This window comes from Lacerta agilis, chromosome 16, assembly GCF_009819535.1.
Source record: "Lacerta agilis isolate rLacAgi1 chromosome 16, rLacAgi1.pri, whole genome shotgun sequence".
Taxonomy (NCBI): Eukaryota; Metazoa; Chordata; class Lepidosauria; order Squamata; family Lacertidae; genus Lacerta; species Lacerta agilis.
The window spans coordinates 24,757,727-24,776,603 of record NC_046327.1 but is presented as its reverse complement, the minus strand read 5'-3'; the positions used below and the strand labels follow the sequence as shown (position 1 = coordinate 24,776,603).

At 47.0% G+C, this 18,877-nt stretch overlaps 1 protein-coding gene across 2 annotated transcripts; it reads right to left on the bottom strand.

Annotated features, from left to right (window-relative positions):
* Positions 1-9,160: 9,160 nt before the first annotated feature.
* On the bottom strand, positions 9,161-17,206 carry GAPDH (glyceraldehyde-3-phosphate dehydrogenase). Of its 2 annotated transcripts, none has more exons than XM_033172995.1 (12): positions 17,057-17,206; positions 16,211-16,256; positions 14,064-14,163; positions 13,337-13,443; positions 13,128-13,218; positions 12,742-12,857; positions 12,500-12,581; positions 11,944-12,095; positions 11,208-11,286; positions 10,175-10,258; positions 9,635-9,732; positions 9,161-9,390 (listed from the first exon to the last, which is right to left on the bottom strand). In XM_033172995.1, the coding sequence occupies exons 2-12, from the start codon at positions 16,231-16,233 to the stop codon at positions 9,321-9,323; spliced, it is 1,002 nt and encodes a 333-aa protein (XP_033028886.1). In that variant the 5' UTR covers positions 16,234-16,256; positions 17,057-17,206; the 3' UTR covers positions 9,161-9,320. The 2 variants fall into 2 exon arrangements, with proteins under 2 accessions (XP_033028886.1, XP_033028887.1); XM_033172996.1 differs by having other exon boundaries at positions 17,073-17,093.
* Positions 17,207-18,877: the final 1,671 nt, after the last annotated feature.

The following is an 18,877-nucleotide window of genomic DNA, read 5'->3' as shown; positions in this document are numbered from 1 at the left end:
TTTCGGGTGGTAGTTTCAGAAGCCACCACACTTTCTCCAGCTGTGCTAAATACTGCAAGACGGCCTCCAGGTAGCCCAAGGGCTAAGCATCTAATATCTATATGTTGGGGGGGGGGTGTCCCTGCAGTCCTAAAAAAAGAGAGAGAGAGAGAGGAAGGAAGTTGTCATTTCCAATCATAGAAGATCTGTGGGTTAATAGAAGGCACACACTTGGAAGTTCTGAAGTATTGCTTCCCTCCAAACAGCTGTGCATATATTTTTTTTGTTTATTTTCTCCTCTTCACATATATACCCCACCTTTCCTCCAAGCAGCGGGTGAACGACTGGCCCACGGTCAACCAGTGAGCTTCACAGCTGAGTGGGGATTTGTCTCTCATGTCTTGGGACACAGGTGGCGCTGTGGGTTAAACCACAGAGCCTAGCGCTTGCCGATCAGAAGGTCGGTGGTTTGAATCCCTGCGACGGGGTGAGCTGTTGCTCGGTCCCTGCTCCTGCCAACCTAGCGGTTCGAAAGCACGTCAAAGTGCAAGTAGATAAATAGGTACCGCTCTGGCGGGAAGGTAAACAGTGTCTCCATGCACTGTTCTGGTTCGCCAGAAGCGGCTTAGTCATGCTGGCCACATGACCCGGAAGCTGTATGCTGGCTCCCTCGGCTAGTAAAGTGAGATGAGCGCTGCAACCCCAGAGTCGTCCCCGACTGGACCTAATGGTCAGGGGTCCCTTTACCTTTACCTTTACCTCTCAGGTCTTAGGCCAGCACTCAAAGTACTACACCACCACGGGTTTTGGGATCCCAGCTGGAAGAGAAGCAGGGAGCAGAAGTAGGAGAAGAGCTCAGCGCTATGGGCGTAGCCAGGGTGGCAGGGAGGGCAGCTGTCCCCCTTCCCATCAAGTAAATAAATAAAAATACTTTACTGAAAGTAGAAATAATCGGAATATGTGAAACTGAAATGTTCGCTGAGGTTGCTTGGATAATGTGGCGCATTCTAGTGACACAACTGTCAACCCAGCTGAGCGATAGGTATGGCTTACATAAACAGACGGAAATCTTTTACCCGGCTGCAGAAAAAGGCACTGCTTATCTCTCTTGCTCAGCCGTGCTCCTTTCGTACCGTAGAGCAGTCATTCAGTATCTTGCAGAGGGTAAAGATCTGGCTAAGGTCATGGATGACAGGGGAGCGCCTCAATGGGCTTAGCTTCCTGGGCATGCACAGAAAATCGGCATTGGAAAAAGGGAGGAATTTGAAAAGGAAGTGCTGAAAAGGTTTTCAGCAAATCCAATAAAACTTCTAGATTCAGGTAGGTAGCCGTGTTGGTCTAATGAAGTCGATACACACACACACACACACACACACACACACACACACGGACTTTTAAAAAATATTTCCAATAAAACTTGTTAAGATTTTTTGAAACTAAGATAAAAAAGGTGTGTTCTTTGTAATTTTGCAAAATATTCACTGCATGAAAGGTACTCCCAGGTGTTAATTTTTTATTTAGCTTTCAAATGACTGAAGATGTTGACATACTTTTCTGAGCGCTTGGGGGTCAAAAGGAAGCAATTTGTTGTTGAGACATTTCATTCCGAATCTGCTAGACGGAGCCAGACAGATGAGGATGGCGGGTGGGTGCCCTGCCCCCCCCCCACACACATAAATCACGGTTACATCCAATGCTCTGCTCCACCCTCCACCTCTGGCCTGGACTTCTCCCACCCTTGGCCAATTTACAGCTTTTCAACTGGTTGCATTTCCACCCTGACACTCACTCAGCTCATAGGAAAGCATTCAGGAAATAGTAGAGCCTGTGGTTTTGAAGAGGCCGCCGTAGTCAGTCTTCTGTGGAACTTGTCCCGTGTGGCATCTGCGCAAAGTTTTTTGGCTCTGTTTAAATTAGAAGCTGCTCTCGGGTTCCTGTCATGAAACAGGTCCGGCTGCACTTGCTGGAATTCCTGATAGAGAATTCATGGAAGCGGATGCCTGCGGAGAGAAGCAGGTGGGGCTGACAAGACTGCCAGTTGCTAAGCACCAAGCTGTTGATAAGGGGTTGTTTGCTAGCAAAGGTCGTAAGTATTTGTGGGTACGTGTTTTCGTCCCCTGTCAAGTCCAGCGGTTTCCCTTACTCCATTTCTGTCAATATTCCACAGGTGTTGGGGTAGGAAACACAGCTGTTCTCTGGGCATTATGAGAAGCAAAAATCTGCACTCTGCTGTGGCAGTCGGAAATGGGAGCAAGGAGGTGTTACATGGATGTAAACCATGTCTTGGGCTCAGCGGGTGGCGCTGTGGTCTAAACCACTGAGCCTCTTGGGCTTGCCAATCAGAAGGTTGGCAAATCCCCGCAACGGGGTGAGATCCCATTGCTCCGTCCCAGCTCCTGCCAACCTAGCAGTTCGAAAGTATGCCAGTGCAAGTAGATAAATAGGTACCGCTGTGGCGGGAAGGGAAACAGTGTTTCCATGTGCTCTGGTTTCCGTCACAGTGTCCCATTGCACCAGAAGTGGTTTAGTCCTGCTGGCCCCATGACCCGGAAAGCTGTCTGTGGACAAACGCCGGCTCCCTCGGCCTGAAAGCAAGATGAGCACCGCAACCCCATAGTCGCCGTTGACCGGACTTAACTGTCCAGGGGTCCTTTACCTTCACCTTTTACCTTCCTAGAAAAATATGCTGGCGTGGGCGTAGCGGTGGGGCCCCCCATTAAGTAAATAAATAAAAACAAAAATAATTTGTACAAAGATGTTGACAGGTTTTTCTGAGCACTTGGGGGTCAAAGGAAAGTAATTTAAAGCAACTGTTGTTGAGACATTTCATTCTGAATCTGCGAGACAGAGAGAGGAGGATGAAAGGTGGGTGTCCTGCCCCCCCACCCCTATTCGGGGACAGATAAAAGAAAATGCTTCTGATGCAGTGCATGGAACTCACAGGAGGGGCAGTGATGGTTGTCAATCTAAATGAGTTTAAAAGAGGATTAGAAAAATCCATAGGGGAAGAGAGCCATCAGTTACTATTGGCCTAAAGGCTATGCTTCTGAATACCAGTTGCAGTAAACCACAGGAGGGAAGAGGGCTCATCCTGCCTTGCCACTGTGAGGATGCTGGACTGAAAGGGCCATTGTCTCAACCCCACAGGCTCCTCTAATGCTCTTATCCCACCTTTGCATTTCAAATATAGAGCTCAAGGCAACCAAGGAAGCGTTTGTAAAAATAAAACAATCCAAGCAGACCAGGGGCGGCCAACTTCCAAGAGACTGCGATCTACTCACAGAGTTAAAAACTGGCAGTGATCTACCCCCTTTTGGGGGGTTCAGGTCAAAGTTGTTGAGCTTTTTTTAGGAAGGAAAGCCCTGTTTTGGGGGGTTCACGTAAAAGTTGTTGAGCATCTTTAGGGAGAAGGAAAGCAACATTGAGCTTTTTTTAGGAAGGAAAGCCCTGTTTTGGTGGTTCAGGTCATTTTAGGGGTGCAGGGCAAAGATGTTGAGGTTTTTTTTTTAGGGGAGCCAAAGTTTTTTAGCTTCTTTGGGGTGAACCACTGATCTACCGGTAATCTACCACAGACGTCCAGTGATCTACCGGTAGATCACGATCTACCTGTTGGACATGCCTGAAGTAGACTAAAAACCAACAACAGCAATAATAAAATCAAGGGCAAAAACCAAACCCACTAAGAATTAAAAGAGGCAGGTAGTTAAATCGCTAGAGCTGAGTCAGCAGAAATATGCCTTTTAAAAAAATACCAACTAGGCAGAAATATCTTAACCACCCAACAGGAGCTACCCAAAAAAAATAAAAAAATGCATTGGGAACCAGAAGTCACCTGTAAGGCAGAGATGCAGACCTATTACAGCAAAGCTGCGGATTAATTTTAGGTGGCAGTCACTTTAGGTACAGAAGCAAAAATAAACATTCAGGTGTGTGTCTGTGACAGCCAAGCATGAGGTTCATGTGAAGGTGATGATTTTGCAAGTGTTAAGAATACCCTGGACTATATCCCCCCCCCCTTTCTAAGCCATTGTGTATTTCACTCGCTTAGTATGACATGGAAATAGGAACCACAGACCTCAAATTAATCAGGCAGCTCCCCAAATAATAATCAGTACAGGATAGCAGCTGTTATCTTACCTCCCTGGCAATCTTCCCTTACGCTTGGCAGGATAGCCCATTGTTTAAAATAGTAGACCCACCCAGTCAGTTTCACAAAGCGCCAGCAAGTATATTCTCCCAGTACATAATCACCGCACACCCCAAGCCCCTCTTTTCACGTGAATTTAGGGCTGGGTTTAGGCAGAAAACATGGCAATTTGGCAAATTTGGATGATCCGACCATCTAAGTTCCAACCTACTCTTCCAAGGACATAATGCTGGATTCAGACCACAGGACTGAAAGGATTTCTATTGCCTCAGTGAAAAATATGTGGTTATTGGGCACAGCTCCTTTAAATATACAGCTGTATCCCACTGCTCACTTCCTTAGGCATGGAAGAGGTAATTTCTGTTTTGAGCCTCCAGATATATTTGCGGTTGCTGTATGTGCGTTTGGGGCGGCCTGGATGATAATTCTCCTGAGGACACCCAGCAGGGTTCGCCTCCTCCCCAGCGGCTGGCACACTGGTGTTCAACCAAAGGTCTCTTTTTAATAACGTTTTTAGTAGCTCAGGCATTGCACAGCAGTTCTCTCACTTTTGCTGCACAGCCCACGCACTGTGCCCCACTTTGGTAGCTGAGTTATAAGGGTGATGTTATTCTTCCCCTTGGAAACACACCCATAATCACTGCTAAGTGGAATTTGGTTAGAGATACATCACGAGGTCCTATTTGATGTTGCTTTTCTCTTGACGTATGCCAAAACAGAACAGTTACTTGCGCAAACAGAACACATCACGGCTCTGCTATTTTGTGACCTATTTTATAACTTTGTTCTACTTAGCTTTTCCCCCCACCCCAGAATTACAATTTTTAAAATCACAACCCTCCCCTTGCCCTTCACCCTTGTTGCTCGCTCTTTAAAAGTGGAAACTTCTAGGTTAGTTAGTTATACACAAGGGGCTGGTTAAAAACTCCTAATAGAAAGACAGATCACAACCTCTTTTTTTTAAAAAAAAAAGTTTTATTGCTCCTCAAAGGATGTGCAACCCCTGTGTGGTTTCATCTCATCTTTGGAATGAAGTGGCAAGACATCTCAAATCCGTGAAGCAAGATCATTCTGTCTTCCTGGATTCAGGCTGGTAAAATATACTGCCTGTTCTGAGAAATGACAGCAAGTTGTCCCTCCAGGAGCTGCTGAACTAAGTTTTCTATCCTTTTGCTGCATGCATATCACTTACTCACATGGGAATACTTACTGTTCTAGAGTCTAGAGATGTAAAACATTTCAAGGTAGACAAGTAAAGTGCCTGGACCTCATACTTTTTTATATAAAAGGACCCCTGGACAGTTAAGTCCAGTCAAAGGCTTTCAGGCCGAGGGAGCCGCCGCCGCTTGTCCACAGACAGCTTTCTAGGTCATGTGGCCAGCATGACTGAACCACTTCTGGCGCAACAGAACACCGTGACAGAAACCAGAGCGCACGGAAACACCATTTACCTTCCCACCAAAGTGGTACCTATTTATCTACTTGCACTGGCATGCTATTTGAACTGCTAGGTTGGCAGGAGCTGGGACAAAGCAACATTTTATCTTCACAACAGCCCTGAGAGGTAGATTAGGCTGAGAGGCAGCAACTGGCCCAAGGTCACCCAGGAAGCCGAACAGGGATTTGAACTCTGGTCTCCCAGGTCCTAGTCCAGCATTCTAACCACACAACACTGCTGGCTCTCAAATAGAAATATAGAGCTTCAATGAGGCCCAGGCTTTTCTAGCAAGGAAGCTACTTTGATCTGCCAAGGTTGGCAGATTTGGGGGCTGGACGAGGGCAGTTTTAGTTTCTGCTTGGGGAGGACTCCACGCTGCAGAGCTGTTAATGAAAACAAAAGCAAAATATGACTTTAAACGTTGATTTGGCCTGGGGCAGAAAGCCCGCTAATGTTACTTAAATTGTCCAACCAATCTCAGAATTGCTCAGCTTAAAAATTAGTTTGTGTTGCTCTAGACCCGTGGACTCATTCTGCCAACAGAGACAAGGAGAAAGGAAAGTGCCACAAATAACCCTGGATCCTGGTAAGTGAAGCATGGTTGCAGTGCCCTCTGCAGGATAGGTTCTCCTACATCATCTGTCTTAATTACTCATCGCCTGCAAGGGAAGGACTAGGACAGAGGTTGGCAACCTAAGGCCCATGGGCCGGAAGCAGCCCATGAGCCGCGCACTCAGTGAGTCCCCGCACACTGCGCTAAACCAGCAAAGGGACTCTCTTCCACGGCTTCGGAAATCGCTTCTGCGCAGGCACTATTTTCAGCATCTGGGCAGGTGCAGAAGTGATTTCTGGCGCCGCGGACATGTGCAGACATGATTTCCGGTATCACGCTGTGCTGGTCCTGCCCATGGAGGATCTCTGCGGGAGTGATCCGGCCCATGCCCAGTAAGCCTTGCCAACCCCTGAACTAGGAACACGTGGCAGTCTTTATCCTTAAGTGCGTTTGACTGTCTCATATAGTTCTTGTACACCGTTCAGCAAGAAATAATCATGCACCGCCATCCCCCGCTCCCCATTCAAAAATGATTTCCTGCAGCAAGGAATTTGGCACCTCTAAAATAGCTCCTGCCCACCCCAAATACTTCACAGTGTCCGAGGCCAAAAATCCAAACGGCTGTCACTTCCCATTAACTTGAGATGGGGATGCTCCAGGAATGGGCCTTGCAAAATCCAGTCACAGAGAGTCTGAGCTGTTGCGGCTTCTGCATCTGGTAATTGTGTGATGCTAAATGTGACACCTGTTCATGAAGGACAGAGATGCACCCTTCAGCCTTGTGTATGTGCCATAAGGAGGCAGAACCCGAAGCAGAATAAATGAATCTGCTGTTTCCCACACATCTTCAAAGTCTGACTCAGCTGAAAACAGAGGACTTGGGCTCAAGCCAAGAGTTTGAGCCTAAGGGGAGTAAAACACAGCCTGTTCACACACAAAGTAGAGCGAGCAGGGAAGAGCTCAGCAAATTGTAAGCACTGTTTGACAGTGAACAGGTGCCACTGGAAGATGGAGGACTGCTTCATTGGTTTTAAAGCAGAGGTTGGATGGCTATCTGTCATGGATGCTTTAGTTAAGATTCCTGCATTGCAGGGGGTTGGACTAGATGACCCTCAGGGTCCCTTCCAACTCTACAATTATGTGAATTCCACAGCTGCCTATTAGAGAAAACTAAGGGAGTGTGCTCTCCTTAGGCTAAATAGCCTGTATGTGTTTCTGCCAGCAGCTGGTTTGAGTCATGGCCACTCTCCCATCTACCGTACTTCACTGCCATTGTACAGCTGGTTAACAATTCTTATACATCATATAATGGAAGTTTTCAGTTCCTTACTAAAGGAGGCAAATTACTAATGTAGCTGCCACCTACTGAACATTCTCATGCTGTGTTTAGTTTTCTTCCTGGCTGTTCCCCCCCCCCCGAAAGATTTGTGGCTCCTTGCCTTACCCAGCATTGCAGCAGTTTTAAAAGCCTGGGAACTGAGGAAATTGAGTGAAGTGATGCAGAGCATGTATTCCTTCCACATTTTATCAACAACTTGGAGAAACGGGGTAGAGGTAAATCATTGATAAGAAACTTGGCAGGGATAGCGAACACCTCAAGAGTACTTATTTAAAATTGCCTCAATAGTGTAGTGTCAGCAGTTTTCCATTCTAAGATGACAGAGACAAATGTGAAAGTCCTCCATGTAGGCAAAACGAGTCTCAGGACTGTGGGCAATCACAAGCTGAACTTGAGTTAGCAATGTGATGCAGCTGGAAAAGAAAACTCATGCAATTTTTAAGCTGCATTAACAGAACTGTTATTTTCCAGCACCCTTAAGGAATAGTTCCACTCTACTCTGTACTAATTAAACCTGCTGGTATGCCGTGTCCACTTCTGGACACTGGATCTTACATGGGCTTCAGTTTTGAGGAGTACGGGTGTCGAAACTTTTTGTTAGCAACAGCCATTCTGACACAATGGAACAATTTAGCTAGCAGCATAATTGTGTTCAGAAAAAGTAGGATATAATTGCTAGAATTGTTAAGGTATATAGGTATGGCATAAGCTGTTGAAGTTAAAGATAAAGATGATAGATAGATAAGGTATAGATTAATTGTGAATGTTGATTTAAAGTTGTTATAAAGTTACTAAAGTAAATTTGTTATGAACGCAGCATAGAAGATGGGAGGAAGTCCATTAAGTAAGAATTAAATAAGTATGAGGATGCTTAGAATTTGTGGTATTTTTGGTGTTTGAGTTTTTGTTGTTTAGTTAAGTGTTGTTTTTATTTTTTGTATTTGTAGTGTTTGTATTTTTGTATTTTGTTTTCCTGTTTTTTAAATATAATAAATTCTCTTTTTTTTAAAAAAGGAACAATTTAGCTAGCTAGGTGGTGATCTAGTGAAGATCTGGGTGATGATGCCCTGGTTTTTGTTTCCAGCATTCACCAGCAGATGCAGCCAGGTTAGAGTGCAACTGTGTCAGCTTTACAGTAAAAATGAAGACTAGCCTGATGGGTCCTTGGCTAAGCACCATCACATGGTTTTAGGTTTGATATTACCAGCAAGTCAAGGTGTGTCCCACCCCCACCCCCAATGAAGCTGCAACTGCTCTCAGTTATCTTCTACAGGCATTCTGAACCCTCGAAACTACACGCCAGGCCAGTGTTTTTCAACCTTTTTTGGGCAAAGGCACACTTGTTTCATGAAAAAAATCACGAGGCACACCACCATTAGAAAATGTTAAAAAAATGTAACTCTGTGCCTATATTGACTATATATAAAGTAATTTTTCAATTTTTCCCACGGCACACCAGGCAACATATCGCGGCACACTAGTGTGCCGTGGAACAGTGGTTGAAAAACACTGCGCCAGGCAGCCAGCATCCCCACCACCATGCCTGCTGGTCCATACAGCAGTAGAGCTGCTGTTCAGCAATGCAGCCATCAAGTGGGGAATTTTCATGCAGGAACTCTGTCCTGCGGCCCAGCTATTTTGGGGGGAAAGGACAGCCTTTGTGCTCACACCCTCGCTTCCCCAACAACAACAACAGAACAAGGATTTGAGACAGTGATGACTTTATTGAGAGGGGAGATGTTACTGAAACAGCCAAGTTTCTTCCAGCCTCTCCACTTCCTCAGAGGCAGGTGGAACAAGAGAAGGCCTCTTACTGCAAGATACAGAGCCGAGTTGTAAGAATGTAAGAAATGGAACTCTGCCTTTACTCCTTTGATGCCATGTGAACCAACAAGTCTACCACGCGGTTGCTGTATCCATATTCATTGTCGTACCTGGAAAAGAAGGCGGGAATAGTAGGGTTACCTACAGTATCCTCTCATCGTAAAATAGCCTTCCCCAATTTGACAAGTGGTAGGAAGAGAGCAGGAAATCTATACTGCTACACAGACATGTGTGCACACACTATGTCTCCCTTCCCAAATTTCAGCAGGCCACTGGATTACCATTAGCAATTCAGACAGCAAGAAGTTCCTTGATCCTACACAAGTCTAGAACTTATCTAGCTTGATCTCTTACCAGGAGACCAGCTTCACAAAGTGGTCGTTGAGAGCAATGCCAGCAGCAGCATCAAAGATGGAAGAGTGGGTATCACCATTGAAGTCACAGGAGACAACCTTTGAGAGAAGAAGGGAAGCTCACAATACAAGGCAACACAAGTCTCAAAACATGACCTCACATTTTATCCAACAGAGGGCAACATAGTGTATAAACTTGAAGCAAAACTGGTATGGTCTAAAGGTGCATGGGGCCATCACCTTGTTGAAGTTAAGCACCCGGGTGACTGCCTGGGTGGAACATGTACACCTTGGGTTCCAATATGGAAGAAATGCAGGATGAAACCACATACTGCCAGTCACGTAGGGCAAGGAAGAAGACGGAGGAAAGAAAATGTATAATATAGATACATTCAATGTCCAAAATTATCTTTACTGCCACTATCACAGTAGCAGAAATTGCTACAAAATGTACCGATGTGCTTTCTCCATACAAATTGTGTTTATACATGGAGAGAAAATTCAGATTTGACAGTCTGCTGAAGCAGCCAGAGTGGCTTACCTGGTCCTCGGTGTATCCCAGGATACCCTTCATAGGGCCATCGGCAGCTGCCTTCACAACCTTCTTAATGTCATCATACTTGGCCTGTGTGAAAAAGGATGGGAAATGTTAAAATGGTCCTACCTGCCAGAGCTGTGCAGGAGCTTATGGAAATTACTTAAGACACAGGCCAGAGAAGGCGCATACTGGTCTCTTGCTTCCCAATCCCTTTCAGTAAGAGGTTTAGTGCCATCTCACTTTCAGCAAGCCAGAAAATGCCACCATCCAATAAACATAATGTCATCTGCACTGGATGCAAACACATGATTCCTGTAGCCTTACCTATAGTTAAAAGCGGAAGGATCATGGGAACTTGGCATGCTTGTCCAGTGGTGCAGTTATGTAAATTTAGATCCTGGATTCAAATGGGTCTTGATGAGGAGACTGGGCTCTAGATGGCCATGTGGACACAACGGACATTTCTCTCCTCCTCCCCCCCCCCTCCATCCACCAGTCCGTGCTTTGCAACTATTTCTACATTCCATATATAGTAGAACAAACCAAACCTCTTTGTGTGCGCGTGCACAAAACCTCACTATCAAGGCTGCAGGAATAAAATGGGAATTTACTTCTGCTGCCCTGGTGCTAAACACATTTACTTGTAGAAAATAATAATATATTTTTAAAGCAAAAATATAATTAGGATTATTACAAAGTATATATATTTTAAGCATACGGAAGGAAGGATTAGTGTGACTAGTGCCAACTGCAATGGGCAAGATTCAGGTATTGATCTTGGCTTCTGCCAAGATCACCTGCCACTTTTTTTTGGGGGGGGGGGTCATAGAGAGGGGACTGGGCTTCATACGTGAAGCCCAGCCCTAGCTGTGCTTGTTTAGACATAAATGCACAGCTCATGATGCATTGTAAAGTGGTGCAACCCCCTTTTGTGGTTTCTGTACAGGCAAGCGTTACAAAGTATTACTGAGAGCTACAACTATGGGTTTCTACACGAGGCCAGAGGGAAAGGCATTGCAGGTTCCAAAATACTCACTGGTTTCTCCAAGCGGCATGTTAAGTCCACGACAGAAACATTGGGAGTTGGGACACGGAAAGCCATCCCTGTGAGTTTTCTGGGGATGTAGAAGATTAGGGTTAGGGTGCAAAGCATTCCTCACTTTCTTTTTTAAAATTTATTTATTAAACAGCAAAATCATATACATGACTCAACAAAACACATAACGATTTCACAACACAAAAACACACACACTTCTACATACAGCCCATACATAATTTAACAATACTAAAAGAATAGTCCTAAAAAGGAGCCGAAAAACAAAAAAGAGAGTAAAGAGGGAATGGGGAGGGGGAGGAGGGAGGGGAAGGAAAAGAAGAAAAAAAAGAAATCTACATTGAAATTACAACTTACAACATTAATATACAAATAAATAGATTTGACTTCCGTTTGTACTCTTTCGTTCCTTTATCTTAACCCTTCTTTTTCCCACACAGGTCTTGTTACATCCAATTTAGTCTTATGTTTCTTTCTAATAGTATATTAATATTCAATACATACACAAAAGTCACCTTCCTATTGCCAAGAGATTTTGATGTTATTGTACTGGTTTAAATAATCTGTAAAAAACTTCCCATTCCTTTTGTACCTTTTGATTGAAGTGACCTCTCATTCTTCCCGTCATTACTGCTAACTGCATATATTCCGTCATTAGAGCATTCCTCACTTTCATACCCTTCCCTCAGACGCCACCGAGAGAGACAAGAAGACTTACCCATTCAGCTCAGGGATGACCTTGCCAACAGCCTTCGCTGCACCTGTGGATGCTGGGATGATGTTCTGAGCAGCTCCTCTGCCATCTCTCCAGAGCTTCCCAGAGGGACCATCCACAGTCTTCTGTGTGGCTGTGATGGCATGGACTGTGGTCTGGGGTAGAGAAGGGGCAAGAGACCAATTTTTCACTCCCAAGCACAAGATGTCCCTGCTCCATGTACTCTACTGAGAGGAAGGACTGTATTGTTCCCCTCAGCCAACTTTTCTCCTAGACTGCCTTTGATCATTGTGGTTAATTAAGCTTTGAACAGCATTTCAGTGTGAGGAGAAATGGTTGCAGGGTAGCAGAGGGTTTAAAACCCATGATGCAACAATGGACACATTCTGAAGAGCTGCAAATTTGGCTACACTAAGGATGGATAAATTTGTTGCTGGAGCCCAACAATATGTGGAGGGACTTGGGGTATCTGTTGGGCGGGGGGCTAGGCCTCCCCCTCCACAGTGGAGGACCTTGGTAATGAGGAGCACACATCATTAGGAGCATGCAGTGCACTTACCATAAGGCCTTCCACAATGCCGTAGTTGTCATTGATGACCTTGGCCAGGGGTGCCAGGCAGTTGGTGGTGCAAGAAGCATTGCTGGAAGGAAATGAGGGTATTTATATGGAGCATCACAACTCTTCAACCCCATCCATATTCTGGGGGGAGAGAGAGAATTTCCTGGTCCAATGTTAATAGGCCAGCGAGCAACACTGCTCCGGTTACTATTACAGTACCACAGTTTCGCCTGCATATTCACCTGACGATTTTCAGAGAGTTGTCATACTTCTGATGATTGACACCCATCACAAACATGGGAGCATCCGCTGATGGGGCAGAGATTACAACACGCTTGGCACCGCCCTTCAAGTGAGCCTGAAAGGGGAAAAGGAAGCAAGAACTGTAGCAATCTGTTCCAAGACTGACAGAGGATGTGTTATTTAAGAAGTATGAACAAGAATCTTGTTACTAAGGAAGCCTACAGCCATGTGGATGAGGGAAACTATGTTATTCTTCTGACTTTTATCATTGCTCAGCTACGGGGAGAAATGGGAGTGGGAAACAGAAAACCAATTTGTGACAACTCTCCTCCTGCCCAGGAGAGATGAATGGTCCCCTTTGCTCATCTCCATAGAAGCTACTTACGCTGGCCTTTTCTATGGTGGTGAAAACACCAGTGGATTCAACAACATATTGTGCACCAGCATCGCCCCACTTTATGTTGGCAGGGTCACGCCTGACGAGGAAAAAAAAGGAGAGAAAGAAGCACAGTTTTAGACTCTGCAAAAGTTTCTGACAGAGCCAGAGCCTGCCCAGCCAGCAAGGAAAGGTAAGAGTGGAGAGATATTACTCACTCCTGGAAGACAGTGATGGCATGTCCATTGATCACAAGTTTCCCATTTTCGGCCTTCACTTCACCATGGAAACGGCCATGAGTGGAGTCATACTTGAACATGTAGACCTAAGAGTGAGACATTCAAAACATTGGTTTTGTAGTCTGGTTCCACATTAATCTCTCACACTGCCTGCCTATCTCTCTCAACCCCCAATGCAATTTCCCCCCATACAAGCTACTCTCAAATACACAACTCCATGGGCTGTGTGAACTGATAGTAGAAACGCAGGTTTGTTGCTGTTTTTGTGTTATGGTCCTGGGGAGAATGCAAAGTTCTGCTGTAGTCACACAAGACCACAAAACTCTTATGTGCCGCTTCATGCAATATTTTCTCTTCAGAACCTTGAACACCTCTCTCTGTACATGGTCCTTTGAAAGTTGCGTTTGGACTTTCAGCATCTCACTAGAGACAATGTGATTATTATGGGTTATGTGCCTATGTGGCTCATACTCTGTAGTCTTCAGCTGGGGGGGCCTTTATTCTAAAATCTCAAGAAGCACTTGCTCCATTACCCCTAACCACCCAATGCTGCTTTCAGCTTGTACTGTCTTTCCCAAAAGAAACTGCTACCATTTGCCGGATCTCTGGAAAAATGCCAAGAATACTGTTTAATAACACAAATACATGTTCACAAGGTAAGGCCATAGCCTGCTTTTTGACTTTACAAAGAATACTGGATTCTCACCATGTAGTTCAGATCAATGAAAGGGTCGTTGATGGCCACAACCTCAACTTTTCCAGAGTTAAATGAAGCCCTGCAGACCAGACGGCCAATGCGGCCAAATCTAGAGAAAGAGGAGAGCAACCATCACAAGGAAGCAAAAACAAAATTCTCTCTATCTAGTTGTCCTACAAGCAAAAAAACAAAAAACAAAACAAAACCAAAAACAGAGAAGAGTACTTTGAGAAAGTATTAAATACTGTATCAAGTAATTGGGGCAGTGGGCAAAGCAGCAGTGATCAGGCTCATCACATTGCAGCTTGTGATAACTTGGCAATCAGCTAGAGGGCACTAAGCTAGACCTGAGCCTAACCCCATTAAGAGAAAAGCAGGCTTATTCTACAAATATTTTCTGCCTTAGGCACAAATGTAGCCAACATCTTTCTGTTATCTAAATACCCTGTGCAAGCCTCACTAAAATGCACAATCCCAGCTAGTTTCAAATTAGGCTTATTGCCAAAGCCTTCCGATTAGATTGTGCCCCACATCCTAGACCTGTCCAGTTCCTATTCTGGCACCCTGAACCAGCAAGCCAGTGTCTGATGCCCAAAAGAGATGCATTATACTGCCTTAAGTTAGGGGCACCTCCCAACACAGAACCATCATCTGCTCTGGTCTTTCTCAGTTTCTCCTGTGGCTGGAGGTCAAGGACCAGCAAGAGAAATGCAGTGAGAGGGGAAGTAGAGCAATTGCAGCAAGGACACCAACTGAGGACATGCAACACCACCTCTGCAAACCTTCCAGAGCCCTACAACTGCAGCAGCTTTTTTGGGGGTCACGTGATGAAGGCTTTGTGTTTGAGACAAAGAGCATCTTTTGCATGAGAAACCAAGCCACCATTTTATTAGCTCTGAAATGCTTGGAACCGGCAACCAGCTAATCTAAGGGGCAAGAAAAATGTGGAAGGAGGATCACTGCTCAGCGAGTGCATGTGCTTGAAAAGTTACTGCCTGATTCGCAGAGATTCACTGCTCACGGCTGCTGTGAGGGTGTTAGATAAGATATTAAGCCGCCATACAGAAATGCAAGTCCCACCCTCCCTATGAAGCTGCTCTGAGGAATTCCACTTGCCCTCACATGGTTTATTCCAAACCAACTTGTGGAAATAAACCAATAAGCAGCTTCCCCCTTATCTGAGGCAGAGTCTGAGTCCAAAACTCTCTGAATGCAAAGCATGCCGTCTGCCACTCAGTTCTATGGGAATTCTTACAGGACACTGCTTTGGAGTATTTCATTAGCAGCCTTGAGATGGGTAAGGTATTGCTTAGACAGGCTCTCTCTCTCTCTCTCATGTTGCATCCAGACACATCTCCCCTTCCTTTACAGCACCATCCTGCCACTGCAGAAAGGTCAGGCACTAACTTTAGAGCCGGCTCCCCCCACCCTCCGGCACCAAGCTGCAAGTTATCTGGTTACAGTTTTCTGCCTCCACGGGGTGTAGTGCAGAAGGTCACATTCTTTGTGGGCCCTTCAGACCAAAAGGCGCAGAGTTTCACTTTGATTTGCAGGGCAGGGGAAAGCGGCCAGAGCTGCAAAAGACGAGAAGTGGAGCGAGGAGGATCAGGGAGCCCCACTGCTGCTGCTGCTGCTTCCTGCCACAAGTGATTCAGCAGTGCAAAGCTCAAGGAAGTGAGTCACACCACCACTCCTCTCATGCCTAGGCACATCCTGGCCACTGGCTTCCCCCATGTGCTTTTGCTGCCCTAGGCTGCACGCGGAGATCCAAGAGGGGGACAAAACCCTTTTGGGTGCCACCTGTTTTAATGGGGCAGCTGGGCTGACAAGGAAACAAGAAGATCCTTTTTTTTTAGAGGAGCAGCTGCTGGGCGGAGGCAGAGGAGCCAGAGTGACCTTCAGATGTCCTTGCAAAGGACAGGAATGCGAGCCGGGTCCCCCCAAGAACTGCCACAAGAGACAGCAACAGGCAGCCAGGCGCCAACGCTTTCCCATTGGCTGGAAAGTTCTCAAAAGTTCTCCCAGGGAGCAGCCACCCCCTACTTCTCCCAGCAACCAGATCTCCTCCTCCTCCCCACTTTACACGCCCCTCCCTCCCTCCCTCCCTGCCATGCTAAGGCAGCCTCGCCGCACGTCCGCCCCCTCCGAAAACTCACCCGTTAACTCCGATTTTCACCATTTTCGTTTCTGGAAATTGTGATCCTGGGAGGAAAAAAAAATCCAGAAAATACAACGTTGCTTATCTCGCCCCAAAACTCAAGGAGGGCTCCCCCCCCGGTCACTACAGTAATCCCACCCCGATTCATGCCGGAGGAACCCCCAGGCTCAAAGGGGTCCTTGTCTCTGCTCCCCCTCCCATCAGGATAATGTCCCCTTAGGCGGAGAGAGAGACGCCGCCCCACACCCGGCAGAGCAGAGGGAAGCGAGGCTCAGGATCCAAGAGGCAACGAAAGTTGCTTCTAATTTTTTTTTTGGGGGGGGATGGGGGATCATTGTACTAAAGAAGCGCTACCAGGTTACATTTCCTTCCGCCAGCCTTTCTCTCCCCCCCCCCAACTTCGCCCCACGACAAGAATGAGCTTCCGCGACCGCCTTTCCAGCGAGGCTCCCCCCTCACGGAAGTCGGCAGGGGAAACTTTGTTACCGTCGCAGCCCGAGGGCTGGGCGTGGCGGGGGGCGAAGAGGAGAAAAGCTCCCCGGTCCCCAGAGCGAACCCCCCCCCCTCCGCCGCGCCTACTCAGAAGTAAAGTCCCCCCCCCCCCAACTGAGCTCTATGGGACTTCTTTACAAGCTCCAGAAAGCCTCGCCAAAGCCCCTTTGCTGAGGAGACGCGGACGGCTATTTGGAGAGGGGGCACAACCAGCCCCGCTGCCGCCCTTCCTTCCTTCCTGCCCCAAATAAAACTTTGTAGCGCGGCGGCAGCACCGTCTCCCCTCCTCCACCTTCCCCGAAATCCCGACACCTTCTGCCTTCCCTCCGCGCGCCCCTCTGCCTCTTCTTACCCGAGGGGTCCCTGACCTAACTCAGCTCCGCAGTGCAGTGAGGAGGTGAGAAGGAAGGGCCCCGGAGCCCGGCCCTTTATACCTCCCCGTATGGTAATGACGAGGCCCGGCCCCGAGCGCAGGCACCAAATCAGAGCCCGAGGGCGCCCGAGGGGAGGCTACGTGCCGCCCTAATGGCGCGAGTGGAGGCTCCCCAGCCCCCGCGCCCTCGCTTCCTGCCCCTATTGAGATGGAAATAGCCCTGGCCCCTTCCCGCCAAATCGCCTCGCCATCAACCTTTTGTTTTTGGGCGGAGGAATAGCACAAAAAACAGGCTTGTGCCTTGGCACCCCTGATGTCTCCAGAATTTTCGTTACTTACCCATTATTCGGCCTAAAGAGCTAAAGAGAAGGCCATAATTATTATTATTTAGAAGACATCTGAAGGCAGCCCTGTTTAGGGAAGTTTTTAATGTGTGACATTTTAATGTATTTTTAATCTTTGTTGGAAGCCGCCCAGAGTGGCTGGGGAACAAATAATAAATTATTATTATTACTATAAGCACGCCCCCCCCCCATGTCCAGGAAGGGATCAACAAGCACCAGCAAGTCAGGCCTTCCTGGTGCCATAAATTCCCTTCCCTTTTCCAACGTCTGGAATGCGCCCTTCCTTCTTACTTAGGTTAACAGCACCTGTGCTGGAATAGCACCATTCCAACAAAAGGGTTTTTTGGTGCTGAACTGAGGCCCTGAACCTGCCATGACAGCTTGCTGGGATTTTCAAAGCTCAGAGGCTGGATAGGCCTTGTTTTTCATGCACTCCTGGAGAGACCTGCCTGGCCACCTAAATGCCAGCCATTGGTCATGGATTTTTTTGGGGCCCACATTAGCCATTAAAGGTGGCATGGAACCTCCATGCTGGAGGCAGTCTACCTTCCAAGCCACCAGCCCTCCACTGCTGGAAACAGAAGGCGGTTCTGGAGAGCTGATGCATGCCTCTGTGTAAGACAGAGTGGCCATAAGGTCCACAGCTGCTTCTGAATCTGCAGGATATGGTAGTGCTTGTCCTTTTGTCCAAAATAGTTCTTAAAAAAAACAACAACCCTCATCACTCCAAATAACCCTTTTTGGTTTTTTAAAGATGTTTTGTGCATGTATCCTAGCTGACCACCCTCCACACTGCTGCCACAGATCGGCAGTAAAGGGACCCCAAGGCAGCATTTCTCCTTAGCAGGATGCCAGCAACATGATCAGCCATCATTGGGGCTGATGGGGGTGGGCGAAGAGAAGTGAACTGCAAACATTGTGAATTTGCTGTGTTTTAGCAGAGAGGTGCTGGAAGGAGGGTATCTAGTTCCCTGGGGAGACTTCCCATTTGGTGAGCCCCAAGGAAGTTCAGAAGGGGATGTGAAGCAGAGGATGCAGTGGGGGAAGGGACACAGGGCCGGCCCCTGAGTCAAACCACAAAATGGCACCCCACCTCCCCGCCAGGGAAGAAGGGTTGAGTGAAGATCTACAGCAGGAACAAGAGGGGAGGAAAGATCAATCTGCTGCCCCTCTGAATCCTGCAACCTGAGTTGCCTCACCTTACCGTTACCTTATGGGTGGGCCAGCCCTGGAAGGAACGAAGAATGCAGGTGGATGACACATGGACATTAGGCCTTTGTAAGCAAGATGCCTGTTGTCTTTGAAGCTGAGGCTCCAATACTTTGGCCACCTCATGAGAAGAGAAGACACCCTGGAAAAGACCCTGATGTTAGGAAAGATGGAGAGTGCAAGGAGAAGGGGACAACAGAGGACGAGATGGTTGGACAGTGTTCTCGAAGCTACTAACATGAGTCTG

Excerpts from the sequence above, each read along its gene's own strand:
- GAPDH (XM_033172995.1), bottom strand. The coding sequence starts at position 16,233 with ATGGTGAAAATCGGAGTTAACGG. Across the intron at positions 12,582-12,741 it reads AACTCTCTGAAAATCGTCAG|CAATGCTTCTTGCACCACCA; the intron begins GTGAATATGCAG and ends ATTTCCTTCCAG. Across the intron at positions 9,733-10,174 it reads TGGGATACACCGAGGACCAG|GTTGTCTCCTGTGACTTCAA; the intron begins GTAAGCCACTCT and ends CTTCTCTCAAAG.